A 16,121-nucleotide genomic window follows, 5' to 3' on the forward strand; every position below is an offset into this window, starting at 1 on the left:
TGACCCAGGTGGCGTTGCCAGGAACAGTTATGTCTCACTGTCAAGAAAAACCCTAAACCATTTTAAATGCCATATTCTGTAGGTCTTTGAAAGGTTTGAAGAATGCCTATCTATCTCAAATACATCTCTGTATATCTAGAAAACCTAACTAACTTAGCTATAAGTTTTGACTATTATAGGTAACTATGTAAAATCTGTACTAAATTATACGTTACATTTTAAAATGAGCTATATAAACACAATACATAAGCAAGAAGAGAAATATACATATCACAACATTGACCTTAAATTGTATCAATAAATGAAAATCCATTCCAAAACAAAGTATTCATATCTATACCATAATTCCCTTTTTACCTTGAAAAAGAATTGACTATGATCATTAACCATTTATAACCAAGTCCATTTAAATGAAAACAAACATTTATAAACAATATTTGGGAATTTGGGCGTCGTTCGTTCCCAAACTACTTCCTGCTGATAGGGGGCGCTGTCATGGGGATCCTAAGAAGTTGCAGAAATCTTGGCTGTAGTCTGCAAGGCTGGTTTGTCCAAGCTGTTTTGAATGTTGGATCATCAGCGACTGTTTCAGGGGGCCTGGCTTGATCAAACCACATTAGTCTGGAAGGAATCCACAGCCTGTTATTTTCTGTGGAAACAAAAATAGAAATCCTTTTTCCCAGTAACTTGTCCTTGAACTTAAATGTTGGAGTCAAAGCATTTTCAAAATATATACATTGAATTAATTCAGCAGCATTTGTTTTAACAGTTGTTATTTCCTCAGCAGTCAAACAATACAAAGACAATATAATACCATACAGTATACAAATTTTCTCCATCTGTGGCTTTTTATTATTCTGTTTCTTTTCTATTTTTTGAGACAGGGTTTCTCCTTGTAACTCTTATCTGTCCTGGAATTTACTCTGCATACCAGGTTTACTTTGCAAATCACAGAGATCTGCTTGCCTCTGTCTCCTGAGTGCTGGGATTAAAGGCGTGTGCTACAACACCCAGTTCCTCTTTGTCTCTTTAAAACCATTTTTTTTTTCATGTCTACGTATATTTTAAAACACACTGTAAACCTTTAGAGGTTTTTCTTAATATGAATCTGTCTTTACTGTAAATCTTTATCTTCGTCTGGCCATGAGTCTTTATCTGTTAAACAACAACATTGTTAAAATTAAAGTCTTTGTTTCCGCTGCGGTTTACCAAAGATGGTGGCGGGTACTTTTACCGCCAGCACTGAGAGCTGTGCTCACCACCTTGGTCTGCGCTGCCACCCAGAAAGCATGCTGCCGGCTTGGAGATGTGGTCACTGCCATTGCCATCTCTCATACACACCAATAAATTGTTAGCAGAGTTATTTAAAAGCTGTGCGGTTTTTTGCCATTTATGCTGAGTCAGGAATCTTCCCTTAAAGGAGCTGCGCAAATATCTGCTTGTCTCTAGCAAAGCAGAGTTCAACTGAGAAAAATGCTGCTACCAAGAAACCTTGCTTGTCTCTGTTCTTTTGTTTCTAAAACCCTTTTTTAAGCTTTTGTTAAATTTTAAGTGGAAGTTCTTAGTAGCCACGTGGGCGCCATCTGTAACGTGTACGGGTTTTTCTGCCTGCCGCTTGGTTTTGTCCCGCCGCCACGCCACCAGGCCAAAATAATGCACAGAGACTCTGTATTTGATATTATCCTGTTGGCCAGTTACTAGTTTCTTATCAGCTAGCTCTGTCTTAATTATTAACCCATTTCTGCTGATCTATGTTTTTCTCTTACCGGGGAGCCGGCGGCATACTGCTTTCTTCAGACTCTCCATCTTGACTCCTCCTTACTTCCTCTTTTCTCCTTATCTCCTAGTCCCTCCTGTCTCCCTTTCCTATTGGCCAACAGTGCTTTATTATTAACCAGTATGAGAAACATACAGAATGACCTCTCCCATCACCTCAGTTATCTGCAGTCTCCCCAAGGCTGTGTTAACATAAAATAGACATTGTTTTATGATTGAGAATCAAGAGATGATTTTATGACTTAATAAGTTCTGCACAGAACCTTTGCAAGCTTATCAGTACCTGAGGATCTGCCACGGAGACCACACGGTGATATGAGCCCCTGGATTTATTGCCTTCACTGGCTCCTATGCTGTTCATAGGTTTCTCCCCAGGGCACCACTTTACTCTCTGAACTCATGCTGGAAGCAGTGCCTGCTTGTTACTGCTCTGCAGGACTTGTTATGACCACACATAGCGGTTGGTCCATACAGAGGGTGATATTGGGAGTTGATTCCCTTTGTATTATTTGTGCATAGGTGCATGTGTACAGTTGTGTACACATGTATTTGGATGCCATAAGATAACCTCCAGTGCCATTTCTCAGGTGCATCTACCTTGTTCTTTTTGTTCGTGACAGGGTCTCTTACTGGTCTGGGGATTGCCAAGCAGGCTAGAATATCTGGCCAGCAAGCCCAGGGATCCAGCTGTCTCTAGCCTCAAGTCTCTTTAGCACTGGGATTATGGCTATGAGCATAGGAATTGAACTCAGGTCCTCATATTAGTGAGGCAAGCACTTTACTGACTGGACTTTCTCCCCAGCCCCAGAAGTGGGTGCTCTAATGAGGGGTCGTTGGTTTAGTGAACAAACAGGCACTTGGGCTCTGGATAGTGTCTAAACCATTCTTCACAGCCCCATTAGCTGTGTGACCTTGGCTGAATCTGCCTCAGTTTGTCTTTTTCTGAACTGGAGACAGTGGCAACAGCTTCCTGTGGGTGTTTCTGGGGATGAGATAGGAAAGAGACCAGCACCGGGCCTGGCTCCTCTCAGATGTGCAGATTCACCTAAGGACTGTTGGAGGACCACTCACCACTGCTGCTGCCTGGTTCTGTGAAGGAAGCTGCTGTCCATTTCTCCCTCTCTCATTGAGACAGATGCATGCCTCTAGGGAGGCTGCTGCCAAGTCACAGCTTCATAGTGACCTTGACCCATCACGAGGGACAGTGTGTGTTTCATTACAGTTCCCTTCTTCCTGGCTGCTATTTTAATTCCAGGGAGGCTTTGTAGATAAAAACAAAAATCAGGGTTTCTCCCTGAAAATTTAAGAGATCACCCCACCCCTGCACCAAGCCTTTCTCTACCTGAATATCAGAAGAGCCATATTTTGAAGATTTTTAAAGACACCAAAGATTGCAGACTTTTATCTAAGTAACCACAAGCAGCAGTCTAGGCTTGCAGAGTTATTTTGAATTCAGGGAAGTGGAAAACTCAGGTGAGTTTTGATTCCCTGCTGCTGCTGTTCCAGTGCGGAGACATTGCCAAAGGGCTGTTACATGGCAATGCTGTTTTGGGGCACATGACATATTTCCTTGTAGTTTTGAAAAACCTCCTGGGTATTTTAAGTTTAATCCATCTGATTTTGATCCAAATATAATTTACTCACAATAACAGGGAAACATTTGATACCAGAGAAGCCTGCTGGCATTCTTGAAGCTTCTCTCTGGGGAAATAAGAAATCACATTTTCTTCAAGAAGGAATCACAAACTTACGAAATCTTCTTTCTGCTTATTTAACAAAGCCTGAGTTAAATATCAAATCGAGTGGTTCCAGGCCAGTTATTTATTTATTTTTGAGTGGTTCTTTTTTAACCATGCAAGGGTATTTTCTTTGTGGCCTTTTTTTTTTTTTTTTTCTCCCCACCTCGGCTATCCTGATAGTTTTCTCTGCTATATGCTACGCCCCCCCTATGCCTGCTCTGATCCCAAACATTCATTTTAGATGATTCGAGGCAATAAAATAATTTTGATGTCTGTGGATTAATGGTATTTAAGGTGTTTCATATTGTCAGCAGCTTGGACATAGCAGTGCAATGTATTGCCTAATTTTAATTTTAAAGTTCATTTTCTGATAATTACATACTAGTCCTGTCCAAGTGTTTAGAAATTAACAAGAAGGGACTTAGGGCAAGGTACAGCCAGATTTTATTCTCCTGGAAGGTGTGACACCATGGGCTTTGTGGTATGGGGATGGCCCAAGCATCTCAGAGTCCCCCCCACTGGGAGTGGGGCCCTATGTTCTGAGGGGCTGCTTTTGGGTACCCCAATTCCTTCTGATGTCTTGGTTCTGCTTTCTTCTAGAATTTTAAGGATGTTTCCCAGCTCTCTCTGCCTCAGAGAAGACTGCATGGCTGGCCTGACTTTGTTCTTAAGGTGATAGCTTGCTGGCCAGAAGACTGAGTGGGGAAGTCACTCTTGCCCCACAAGCTCTGCTGCCCTCTGCTGCTCAAGCAAATGGCAAGAAGCCCTCCAGACCCAGCTGGGATCTGGTACCTGGATTCTTGCCTCACTCTTTTGGCCCTGCCTTCAGTTCAGGAAACAAATGACAGGCAGCACTCTTCCCAGGGTAACACCCCAGAGGAGACAGAGTATACAGCCTGGAGGTGGATTGCCAACTGTCAGCTCTACTTGTCAGCCCTGCTGTCCTAGCAAATCATAGAACATTGGGCAGGTTGGCCAGGGTTGCTTGGTCTGAAAAGTGGGGTAGTGGTATTTTTTTTTTTTTTATGAGACCTAGGGTGACAGCTTATTTGGAAGCATTTGCCTCAGAGTTGTCAGGACCCAAGTGCAGCTTCCCCAGAACCCACATAAAAAGCTAGGTGTGTCACTCGCAATCCTGGTGATTCTATGGGGCAGTGGAGACAGGAAGTGCTCACTGGCCAGCTAGCCTTCTTACCTGGGAAGCTCCAAGCTAATGAGAGAGCCCATCTCAAATAAAGGTGCCTGAGGAAATATTATGGGCGATCCACCAGAGAAGACCACTCAGACTTGGGTTTAAGCAATAGAAAGTCTTTATTAGCCAGCAGGCAACTACACTGGGTATTCAGGATCCCATTGTAGCTGTAAGCCTTTTTCAGGGAGAACTTTTAAGCACAAAGCCACATCCTGGGTTGATACATCTCAATTAACAAGAACCATTAGCCAGAAGCAGAACTACAGAAGCCAAATAGCAAGGTTAGTACATTTAGAGACTTTTCCAGAACTGTGGACTTGGATGGAGTAGGTATTTGTTTTTTATCTCGGCGATGGTGCAGTACATGTGCTGAGTTTTATGGACTAAATGGTACTTCCATTATGGAGACAGTTGTGCTAAGGTCTGGGGCCCTGTTACAGAATGACATGCAAGGCTGTGCTCTGCTTTCCACATGCATGTATACACACTTACACATGTACCCCGTCACCCAGAATCTCTCCACACAAACCTACAAACTTAAGCATCTGCACACAAATCTGACTCAGACACATTCACACCCAGCACACACACACACACACACACACACACACACACACACACACACACCATATATCCGGCACACTAATAATGTAATTCATGAGTTGGAAGTATTATCAGGAAGATGGAAGTGTTGAAGGAGGGTTCTGCTGTAGAGCACAGTGCATGGTCGATGCTAGGCAAATTTCAGTTCTTGTTGGATTTATTGCCTGTTTTTAGAGTTTGCTAAGGACTGACCTCTCCTAGAGTGAGAGAGACACAGCATGGTACTTATGTCACTAAGGTACAGAGAGGGAAGCATTCCTTCTCAATCATCTTCACTCTTCTAACTCCATCAGGATGAAGGAATTTGCCCAGTATTGGGCTGCTTAGCCTTCTCTCCCAGGCTTCTCTCCTTTCCTCCTTTCTGTGACAGGAGGGTCTTGAACATACAGATAACTCTCCACTTGGAGAATTTGATGACATCTTTGTTTGTTAATAAATTTGATATTTCTGGTAAGTGATGTTGTATGTTTAATATACACATCTCTTTAAAATTAACCTACAGTATAAGAAGTGAGCTGAAAGAATTTTCTGTAAGCCATTGTGATGGGTATTCTTGGTTGTCAACTTGACTACATCTGGAATTAACTATAAATAAACCCAAGTCACTGGGCACACCTGTGAAGGATTTTTAGTTAACAGGACAATTTGAGGTAGGATGTCCCACCTTAAATCCATATCACTTGAACTTGGAAGACCCACCTTAAAATACATATCACTTGAGATTGGAAGACTCACCTTAAATGGGGATCATTTGAGGTGGGAAGACCCACCCTAAATCTGGGCCACACCTTCTAGTGCCAACCTACTTAGAAGATAAGGGAGAAAGACACTTTCTCTCTTTGCTTGCTTGCCCTCACTCTGCTGGCAAGTCCATCCCTACACTGTCATTAGAGCTGACTTCTTCAGGATCCTGACATATACTGAAGACCAGATGAGACACCCAGCTTCGTAGACTGAGCAACCACTGGATTCTGGGGCTTTCTGTCTGACTGCTGAAATCAGAAGGCTTCACAGCCACCAGCAAGTCATGTGCAAATGGGGAGGGAAGTGACATTTATGAATGTGCTCAGTGTCCCACACTGCACAGAGGACAGAGTCCTGTCTATATGGGAGGCTGGGATGAAATACTGTGGTAGAAGAGAATTCTAGGGTACAGAGGTAAGTAAGTTGTGGGTCAGCACTGAAGGAACCTGGGGAGCTGCCAGGATGCTATGTTTGGAGCATGAGGTGTTCTGGGAAGAGAGGACATGGTGCATGAGGTGCTGGCTGTCAACACTTGGATTTCATTAGTGCCTGGTAGCCAGGATAGGTGTTCTCCAAGGAGACGGGCCCCTAAGAGTGCCAGTGGAGCCTCGTGTAGATGGAGTTGGGAATGGTGAAGTCTGCTGGGACCAAACTAAGTGGCTGAAGTGGCACCAGAAACTAGAAGCTACTGGGTGGATACCAGGAGTAGATTCTAGAGGATCCCAGAGTAGATTTTAGAGGGCAGAGTCTTAGCTGGTGTTTGGCAAGACCTCTGTGTAACAGGCCCAAAGGGCCACCAGGGCTATTTCAAGGTGACTGGTCATGGCACTTGTGGACACTGAAGATGGATGGAACATTTTAAAAATGAGAAAACAGAAGCCACGCACAAGACTTTTAGCTCAACCCCCTCCCCGCTTGTATATCTCTGGCTCCAAACTGATTTGCGGCCACTCATTCTTCTGTTCAGACCATGGCAACCATGAAGCTTTTCCCCATCTCCAGATTTGCCCATTGTGGACTTAACCATATAAACAGAGCCGTAGAATACCGACACCTTCTTTCCTGGCTTCTTTGGCTCAGCCTCACTTCCATGTCTAATCCATGTTGTAGAGTGTATAAGGGCCTCATTCCTTTTCATTGCTGAGTAATATCCCTTCTTGTGTTCATGTCATGCTTGGTTAGCTCATGGCTTCTTCAGTTGTCCTTACTCTGTCTGATGTGAATAATGCTGCTCTAAACATCTGTGCACAAGTTTTTGTGCAGATGAGGTATAAAGTTCCAGGAGTGGATGGCTGGCTCAAAAGAAGCTTTATGTTTAATTTTTTAAAAGACTTTTTTTTTTCAACTGCACATGCGTGAGTGCACACACACACGGGGGCAGTGCCCATGGAGGCCAGAAGAGGGCATCTGAGTCCGCAGAGCTGGAGTTAGAGGTGGTTATGAGCCACCAAAGTGGATTTCAGTGGGAATAGAACTCAGGTCCTCTGCAAGGTCAGTGAGTTCTCTCAATGGCCAAGCCATCTCTCCAGCCCCTTATTGTGGGTTCTTAAGACTGAAAACAAAGCAGCAAAACAAATTAGCAAACCCATATTCTGAATAATTGACCTTTATCAGATATGTGGTTTACAAGTTTTTCCTGTTCTGTAGGTTATTTCACCTCCATTACAGAAAACAATTAATTTTCTTCCCCCTCTTCCTCTTTCCTATTCCTTTGCCCCCTCCTTCTATCCCTCCCTCTTCCCCTCCTTCCCTTTCTCTCCCCCTACTTCTTCTCTCCCTCTCCTGTTTTGGGTGGTTCTTTTGTGGGGATCATACTTAAGAAACCATCACAATTGAAAGGTGTATGCCCATGTTTTCCTGTAACATTCTGGGGTACGTTTTGAGTAAACTTTTGTACTTGGCATAAGGTTGGAGTCCACTTCATTTTTTCACATGTGAAGGTTCAGTTGTCCCAGCTGCATGTGTGACATGACCACTCTGTTCCATTTCAGTTTTTCTGTGCAGCCTGCTTAAAGTCAGTTGATGATAGCGGTGTAACTCCTAGTTTACTCTCTGGATCACAGGGGCCATTTGTATGTTAGCACCACACTGTCTGGATTGCTGTAACATAGCTCTGAGTTTTGAAATTGGAAATGTGAGGCCTACACTTTAGATTTTTCATTTTAAAGGTGATTTTTGGATGTACTGGGCCTTTGCATTTCCATATGATTTTTAGGACCAACCTGCTGATATCTGTGAAGAAATCACCTGGGATTTCAGACAGGTTTTCCACTGGGTTGCATCCACTAGTGTGGAGAGCACTGTGGGCCCCACAGGGTTAATTTTCAGTTAGTGAACATGGCAGGAGGTCTTCAACAGTTTCTTCTAGTGTTTGTGCTGTTGAGTGCACAGGCCTTTGCTTACACTCACTTATTTTTTTTTTTTTTTTTTTTTTTTGTGCTACCAGGGATGAAACCTGGGGCCTGTTATACATTTGCTAAATGTGTGCTCTACTGCTGAGATCATATCCTCAGCTCTATTCTTTAGTATTTTCTTTTTTTTTCCTACTGTAAATATGATAGTTTTCTTAATTTTACTCTCAGATTGTTTACTGTCAATGTATAGAAATGTGGCTGATGTTTGTAGGCTGTGGGCTGGTTTTATATCTGAACTCATTCCTTAGTTTTATACATTGTTCTATTAGGTTTTCATGTTAGATACACACACACACACACACACACACACACACACAAACACACACACACACCCCATAATTTGATATATGTATGTAAGATGCACACGCGCGCGCACACACACATCCACACACACACACACACACACACACACACACCATAATTTGATATATGTATGTAAGATGCGCACGCACACACACATACACCCCATAATTTGATATATGTATGTAAGATGCGCACACACACACACCCCATAATTTAATATATGTATGTAAGATGCGCATGTGTGCACACATACACACACACACACACACACACCCCATAATTTGATATATGTATGTAAGATCTGCCATCCATATAGGGGTAGTCTTACTCTGCCTGCTCCTTCTATCCTGCCCAGGGCTTCCATGTCATTCATTGTGATGTCAGCTATTACTTCACAGCTGCCCTTCACTAGTTAGCCAAATCCTCTTCTCCAATCAGTTGACTATATGTTTCTTTTATTTTTGAATTCACAAAGCCCATTTTGTAAATGCCTTTCTGTGCCCATTCTGCCAACGTGATGTGTTGTATTGCCCAATTGCTGGCATTAAACAGGCCTTGTGTTCGGAGGGTACAACACACTTGGCCAAAGTTGGCAATCTTTTGTGTATATTGCAGGATTCAGCTAGGATCTCATTAGTCTGTGGTGTTATTATAATTTTATTATTTTTTTTGAAATTGGCATAGAAATATAACTATGGGAGGACAAGATGAGTTTTGAAATATGCACATTCTCTACAGTGGTCTAGACAAACTGTTAGCACACATCACCTCACTTGCTTATTGTATGTATGTGTTGGGGGTTACCCTTGGCTCTTTGCCAGCACTGTGTGTTGTTCAGAACTCCAGCTGCCATGTGAAGCAGGAGGGCACCTCAACTTCCCTTGTTGATTTTATTGAATGGTTGTGTGCTTTGACAGTCTTCCTTAATCCCTCCCTCTCTACCATCTCAGCCCTAGGAACCAGTGTTATACTCTCTGATTTTGTGTCCTTTGAAGGGCTCACATTGAAATGAGTGATAGGTGTCCATTATTTTGTGTCTATTTTATTTCACTGGGTACTTTCCAGGTTCATCCACTCTGTTATAGTCACAGCATTTTCTCCCTTTTAAAGGCTTTGTCTTCTTCCATCTTATTTTCTTTATTTGTTGATAGGCCCCATTGACTTCATATCTTGGCTATTGTGAATACTGTATAATTAACATCATCAATTCAATGTAGTTTCACTAGTTAGTTACCCAGTGGAGGGGTTGCTGAATCATTGCTTTTCCTATTTTTAAATTTTTTTTTTAAAATTGTGTAGCTCAGAATGCTCTCAATACCCCAATCCTCCTACTTCACCTCCATTGTGCTGGGGATGACAGACATGTGCCTCCACAACCATTTTTAATTATTGGAGAACCTGCAGTATTGTTTTTGTAATCATTTTGTGTCCCCCAGCATTCCCATGCTCCTCACATGCTCGTCAATTCCTGGGGTGGCTTCTCTTTTAGATACTGGCCATGTGGCCAGTTCAGGTGGAGGTTGGCCACATCCTCATGTTTGTCTGGGTGTTTTGATTTTTGTTCTGTTCCCTTGCCTCTTCCTTAATCGTTGTCATTTCTTCTTTGGCTGTTACCGTTGCTTCAGTGTTCCCACAAAACACATGTTGGAACATAATTCCCATTGTGAAATATAAAAGCAGGGCTGCAACTATGAGGTTTGGAATTGGAGCTTTTGGGCTGACTCAGGTAGACAAGGCCTTCTAGAAAAAAGAAGCTTCTCAGATGAGGGGTGAGAGCTACACTAATCTCTGGGTGTACAAATAAAGTATTCAAAAGGCAGTTTGATACTATGCCCATGTAGCAACGTAATAATATTAGCTTCTCTCCTAGGGCCTAAGACATCCCTAGCTATGGGTTCTTGGTCCAGTTTACAATTCTAGGCATGAGTTCCCTTTTGTTGAGTGGGACTCAATCCAATAAGAAAGCGATTGGTTGCTCTCATAGCATTCATGCCACTGTTGCGGTGGTATGTATAACTTGCCATGCTGGTCACTATTATAGTTCACAGGGTTCACAGCTGGTAAGACTGTCAATGCTTTTCTTCCTCTGGCAGTCTGCACAGCTAGCAGGTAGGAAGTTTCTATGTCAGCACCAACATGATTATCTGTCTCCTGATCGTGTCTTCAGCAATAGTCTATCAGCAAATTTTTATGGGCAACCAGTGGTTGACCCACTTCTTTCTAGTCTCTGTTTCCCGAGGAATCCTTTTGTTTAGTTATTTAAGTTCCTTTGTAATGATAAGGCCCTTCCCTTGCTGCTTTTAAGATCCTCTTTGTCTTTGGTGGCAACTGTTTGATTGTGAATCTAAATCTGCTGAGATCCTGCCCTTGTTTCACTAACCCCGTTGGAAGGGATAGCTAGCATGTTGCCTGGTTTCTTTAGTGCTTTAATTTGACCCTCCTGGTGATTCTATAGCATCCTCTTGATCTGCCAGTTTGTTTTTTTTTTAATCATAGCATGCAGTTTTATAGAACTTCAGAGTGATGTTTGTGTGCTTTCTTCTCCTGACTTGTCCACTCAGTAGATATGCTGAACAGCATCATATAGAGGCTTTTGGAAGACTTTCATTTTTCTTAGGTAAGGAACACATAGCCTTGTCTGTGATGATGCCACATCTAGTTGGTGGCCTGAATATGAACAGATATTTTAGGAGCCCAGAGGGAGAGTCACTCATGACTTTCTGGTCCTTCTTAGTAGATGAGAAAATCAGGTTTGAATAGTTTAAGCAAATTTGTGGCCTTGAAGTTATCTAAATGAGAAAGCAACAGACCCAAGGAAGAGAACTCAGACTTCTTGGTTCTTTCCATGAAAGCCAGTCATTCCAGAGCATAGGTGTACTAAGTCTCCACTATTGATGCTGCCAACCAGTCAAGCAAGAAGCTTTCTTCAGCCAGGTAAAAGAGTGAAGTTCTGACTGTCCATTTTGTTTTTAAAAGTGCACAATGCTACAAATTAAAATAACCTGTGTATGCTTATTCAGTTATATTACCACATATTTAGAAAACAAATGATTGCTGGAACTCAGGTGTTACGATATGGCCACCTATGTATACATATATCTTACTAACCACACTAATGGTTTTGTTTTTCCCTTTCCTTGATATTTCTGTTTTGAAAAGATTTATTCTTTTTCCTTCCTTTCCAGCAGAATTTTGGGCAAATATAGTTTACATGCAGCTTCTTAAAAATAAGAGTAAGTGATCAACCAGAGCCATGTTCATTCTTGAGAGGATGATGCCTCCCGTCTCTATTTTTCCATGATTCTTTGCAGCTGGGCAAGGAGAAGCAAATGTTATAAAGGGAATGACAGTATGTGGTGCTCCTAAAGAGCCATCCATCTTCCCTCATAGGGAGCTCAGCATTTTTGCAGGTTGAGCACATGTCACATATGGACATTTCTAGAGAACAGATTTCCCCATCTCTAAGCAGCGAACATGTTAGCTCATTGCAGGGAACATGCTAGTGATGCCTGGGAAAGGTAGGGCACTAGGAAATCTGTAAGGTGATTTGGCAGCAGCCGGTGCTGTCATGCCAGGATCTGGGTACTGCTCCACAGCTTCCTGTTTTCAGATGTATTAATTGATCTAAAAAGGACATCCTTTGGAGACAAGAATTCAGACAGACTGGCATAGCCTGGATCTCTGCCAAGACTGCTCGGAAGGTTGCCATACTGGGAGGGAAAGAGAGAGAGAGAGAGAGAGAGAGAGAGAGAGAGAGAGAGAGAGAGAGAGAGAGAGAGAGGGAGAGAGAGAGGGAGGAGAGATGAAAGAGAGAGAGAGAGAGAGAGAGAGAGAGAGAGAGAGAGAGAAAGGGAGAGAGAGCTGAGGAAATTTTTAAAAGGCAAGACTTGGCAGAGCTCAGTCACATCAGCCTCTTTTGTCTGTTTCTCGGCTTGAGCTACAGAAAGAAAAAATGTCCCGGGATACAGGAAACCTCACAACTTTTTGGTTTTCAAACTTGGAAGGCTTTTGAAGTCTCTTGGGCTGTTGGAGAGTGTTGGCTCTTACTATGACATTTAGTCACCAGCGTTCAGGGAAAAAAAAAGCCTGTTTCAAAAAAGGCATTCTCCCCAGTGTCCATGCATTTGGGAAATAATGTATTTATTTTATTTTTGCATGTGTGACCATGACCGTGAGAAACAGAATTAATGTAGAAGATGGCAAGGAGAGTTTTAATTAGGGAGCATTGTAGTTTTCTATAGAGTAAACTTTGCTCATCAATACAAACCTGCTTTCAAATCAAATCAAATATCCTTGGAGTTATGTTCGGAGTGGCAGCTTCTAGACTTAAATACTTTCATTTTACTTAATTCCCACCCCCCAATTTCTAGATATTAAGTTTTCATGGAGTCTTTCTAAGATTTTTATGGCAACCTGACCAGGGAATCTGAGTCAAAGTTGTTTCATCCTTGTGTTTGAGAAAACGGCCTCTTAAAGCCACAGCTTTGATTTCTGCAGCTTCATGCCGTCCTAAACTACACCCCCAGCAATTAGTGACAATACCGAAGACCAGAAAAGCAAGCTGAAGACACCCGACTTCGCTTGAAGGGCAAACAGGAACTGTGAGCTTGGTCATTATTTTTTTTTTTTTTTAATGTGTGTGTGTGTGTGTCTGTGTATGTGCGTTCTTGTGTGCGTGCGTGCGTGTGTGTGTGTGTGTGTGTGTGTGTGTGTGTGTGTGTGTGTGTTACTTGAACCATTTTGGGGAGGTGGGTGGGGAGGTGGGTGGGGAGGTGTCTGTGCAGAGATGTTTGTGGTCAGTGAATTCGCGTTGTGAGGAGGAAATGAGCAAAGGTAATTTTTATGATGTTGGCAGAAATGGCTGGAGTGGTAAAGAATAGAAATGTAAAGCTTTTGGGTGAGAAGCTGTGAGCTGTATATGAAATAGCTGAAGGGAAAAATGTTACCAGTTTTGACTTGACTAAGGTTTTATTTAACAATTCTTATCTTGACTCTTCTCAAAATGTTTTTTTTTTTAATGTAGAAAGTTAATTGATCTTTTAAAATTCTACCCAGTGTTTTACTTAGATATACTTTTCTAATTTCTTATTAATAAATACTTGCTATGAGGCCTGGTTGTGGTGGATTGTGTAAGAGTTTTGCTCTTAAACACCAATGTTATAATAGGGGAGGTTCACGGGCAGGGATGGGTTTTTATGGACCACCCTTATTGCCAGTAAGTATCCTATTTCTAAAAAAGAGATTTGGAGCTGTGGGATTAGATGGCGAGTCCCTGCAAAATCCTCACTTTCTTTTGATTTTTGTGGACTGAGAGGATACTGGAAATTGGCTATATTCATATAACTGCCGATCATTTGGCATAGTCTGAAAGATGTTCCGAGACCAGTGCTTTTGTTTTGAGTTTGTAACCATCGATTTGTGATCCTTTGACAAGAACAAATTGTTCATTGTTTCCTGTCAATGCGCGCTTTCAACGATCGATTGTTGAGGATGGTTTTTATAAAAGTATAGAGACACACCAGCCATCCTGGAGATGACATTTAGTGCGCAAATATGATTTTAAAGCACGTTAGTGCAGGTGTGTGAAGTTAAAAGCTAAAGTATTTTCTCCCACCTCTTAAACAAACTAATCAACGTTTTGATGTTTAATAAAGCGAAGTCGCATAGTGTTTATGTGTGTTTCGAACATGACCACCTTTGTTGTATAAGCCCTTTCATCCACTCTTTTGTTGATATTCTGAAAATGGATGCCAAGTGGGACAGAGCGATGGGCACTGCAAAGGGGCGCTTTCATGACCAGTCGCAGGGCGTTCAAGTCCATGTTGAAACCACAAGGAGTGAAAAGACAGTGCGGTGGATCAGCTCAGTCCCTGACCATCTTCTTAGCTTCACAGCCATTTAATACACCCTTTGCCACTGTGGATTGCTAAGTGTGCAGCTTATTTGGTTTAAGAGCATTTTCTCCCCTTCAAGTTAAAAGAATTGTTATTTGCAAGCTTATCTCTTAGCTTTTCTGCAGCGAATTCAGTAAAAGAGCAAACTCGATCCAAACTATTATATGACCAATTATTTTGACCAAAATACTAAAAGTAAAGCAAATTAAAAAAAACCCAAAGATGTTGAATACATCTTAAGAAATACTTTTTTTTTGATAGTAGTAAAACTGTATTTTATATTCTAACTGTGCTTCAGATTTGCTAAATATTAGTCGCTTTACCCAATAAAGTTTCTTACCAATACATTCTCTCTGGCCTGCATGCTATGTATCTTAAAACGAAAAAAGTTCCCTGTTATGGTGTTTGCTGTTACCTGGGTATTAGTAACTCTCCCTCAAATAAGTTTTTCATATAGAAATTGTATTGATAAAGTTTTCCAAAATTAGCAGTTCAACTGAATATACACTTCTTTCCCTTTGATCCTTTATACAACAAATACATTGACATTTATTACTAGTTCCGCATCATAATAATAGCATTAGTAGTTTAATTCTTAATGTATCTAAAGACTGTGGTCTGATTTTAAACGAAGCCTTCCCCAGGCACACATGTATCACACTTGGAATTGTGTTCTATTTTATTAAGACAGAAATGGTTAATATTTTACTGTGCCATGACTAGTCTTAAGTTCCATTTTAGTGTAGGCACCTAAATATCTGAGCACGTTGTTCTGTAATTGAATGCAAACCTCTCAGGCGGCTTTCACCCAGTACTTTATAATTATTCATTCATTTATTCAACAAATGTTTACTGAGAATCCACTTATGTATGCTAATATTTTACCAGTGGAGTTATTCTGAGTAACTGGGAAGGAAGGATATTAGCAAATGGAAAAGAGAATAGATTTAAAAGCAAGCTCAAAAGGCCCAGACAGAAAAAAACAATGTTGTTATGGGGTTCATTTCAGTATATTAAAGGGTGTTCACTTTTATTGTACAATATACATATTCTAGAACGCTGTTCTGAAAATGAAATGGAGGTTTATTCTAGTCTACCCAGTTTCAGAAGTATGGCTTTCACTACTGTTTTGGATGCCACATTTCCATGACCAAAGCACTTCAGTCTTAATGTACACATGTGAGGCCAACACTGCAGGGAATTAGATGAGCGGGTCAGGCCCACTGAACACATATCAGAACCACTTGTGTTCCAACAGGTTCATTGAACTCTCAAAGATGCAGCTTTCACTCAGAACAAACAGTGGATGTTTAGAACAGACTTTTTATGTTTGCTTTGTTTTCTGTTGTCCTGTAGATGAGGACCAACAGGCTACTCTGGCCTGGCTAAGCCACCATGGTCTCTGAAAGTATGTTTGCAAGGCAGTGGTGTTCTTCAAAAGGAGCAACGAGTCTCT

General features: G+C 41.6%; 1 protein-coding gene across 4 annotated transcripts in view; it reads left to right on the top strand.

Annotated features, from left to right (window-relative positions):
• Window positions 1–16,121, top strand: part of Msra (methionine sulfoxide reductase A) — a 329,701-nt gene that overhangs the window by 12,978 nt on the left and 300,602 nt on the right. Inside the window, exon 1 of one of the 4 annotated variants that reach the window (XM_051195541.1) lies at window positions 12,665–13,372. The exons of 2 other annotated variants lie outside the window; for them this stretch is intronic. Coding sequence is in view for 1 of the 2 variants with exons in the window: in XM_051195540.1 (XP_051051497.1) it covers window positions 13,595–13,604 (10 nt within the window). In the remaining variant the exon portion in view is untranslated. Of the gene's footprint in view, window positions 1–12,664; window positions 13,373–13,579; window positions 13,605–16,121 lie in introns of those variants that run through there. One more of the 4 variants, XM_051195540.1, reaches the window with a different exon arrangement.

Source organism: Phodopus roborovskii, unplaced genomic scaffold (genome assembly GCF_943737965.1).
Source record: "Phodopus roborovskii unplaced genomic scaffold, PHOROB, whole genome shotgun sequence".
Classification (NCBI taxonomy): Eukaryota; Metazoa; Chordata; class Mammalia; order Rodentia; family Cricetidae; genus Phodopus; species Phodopus roborovskii.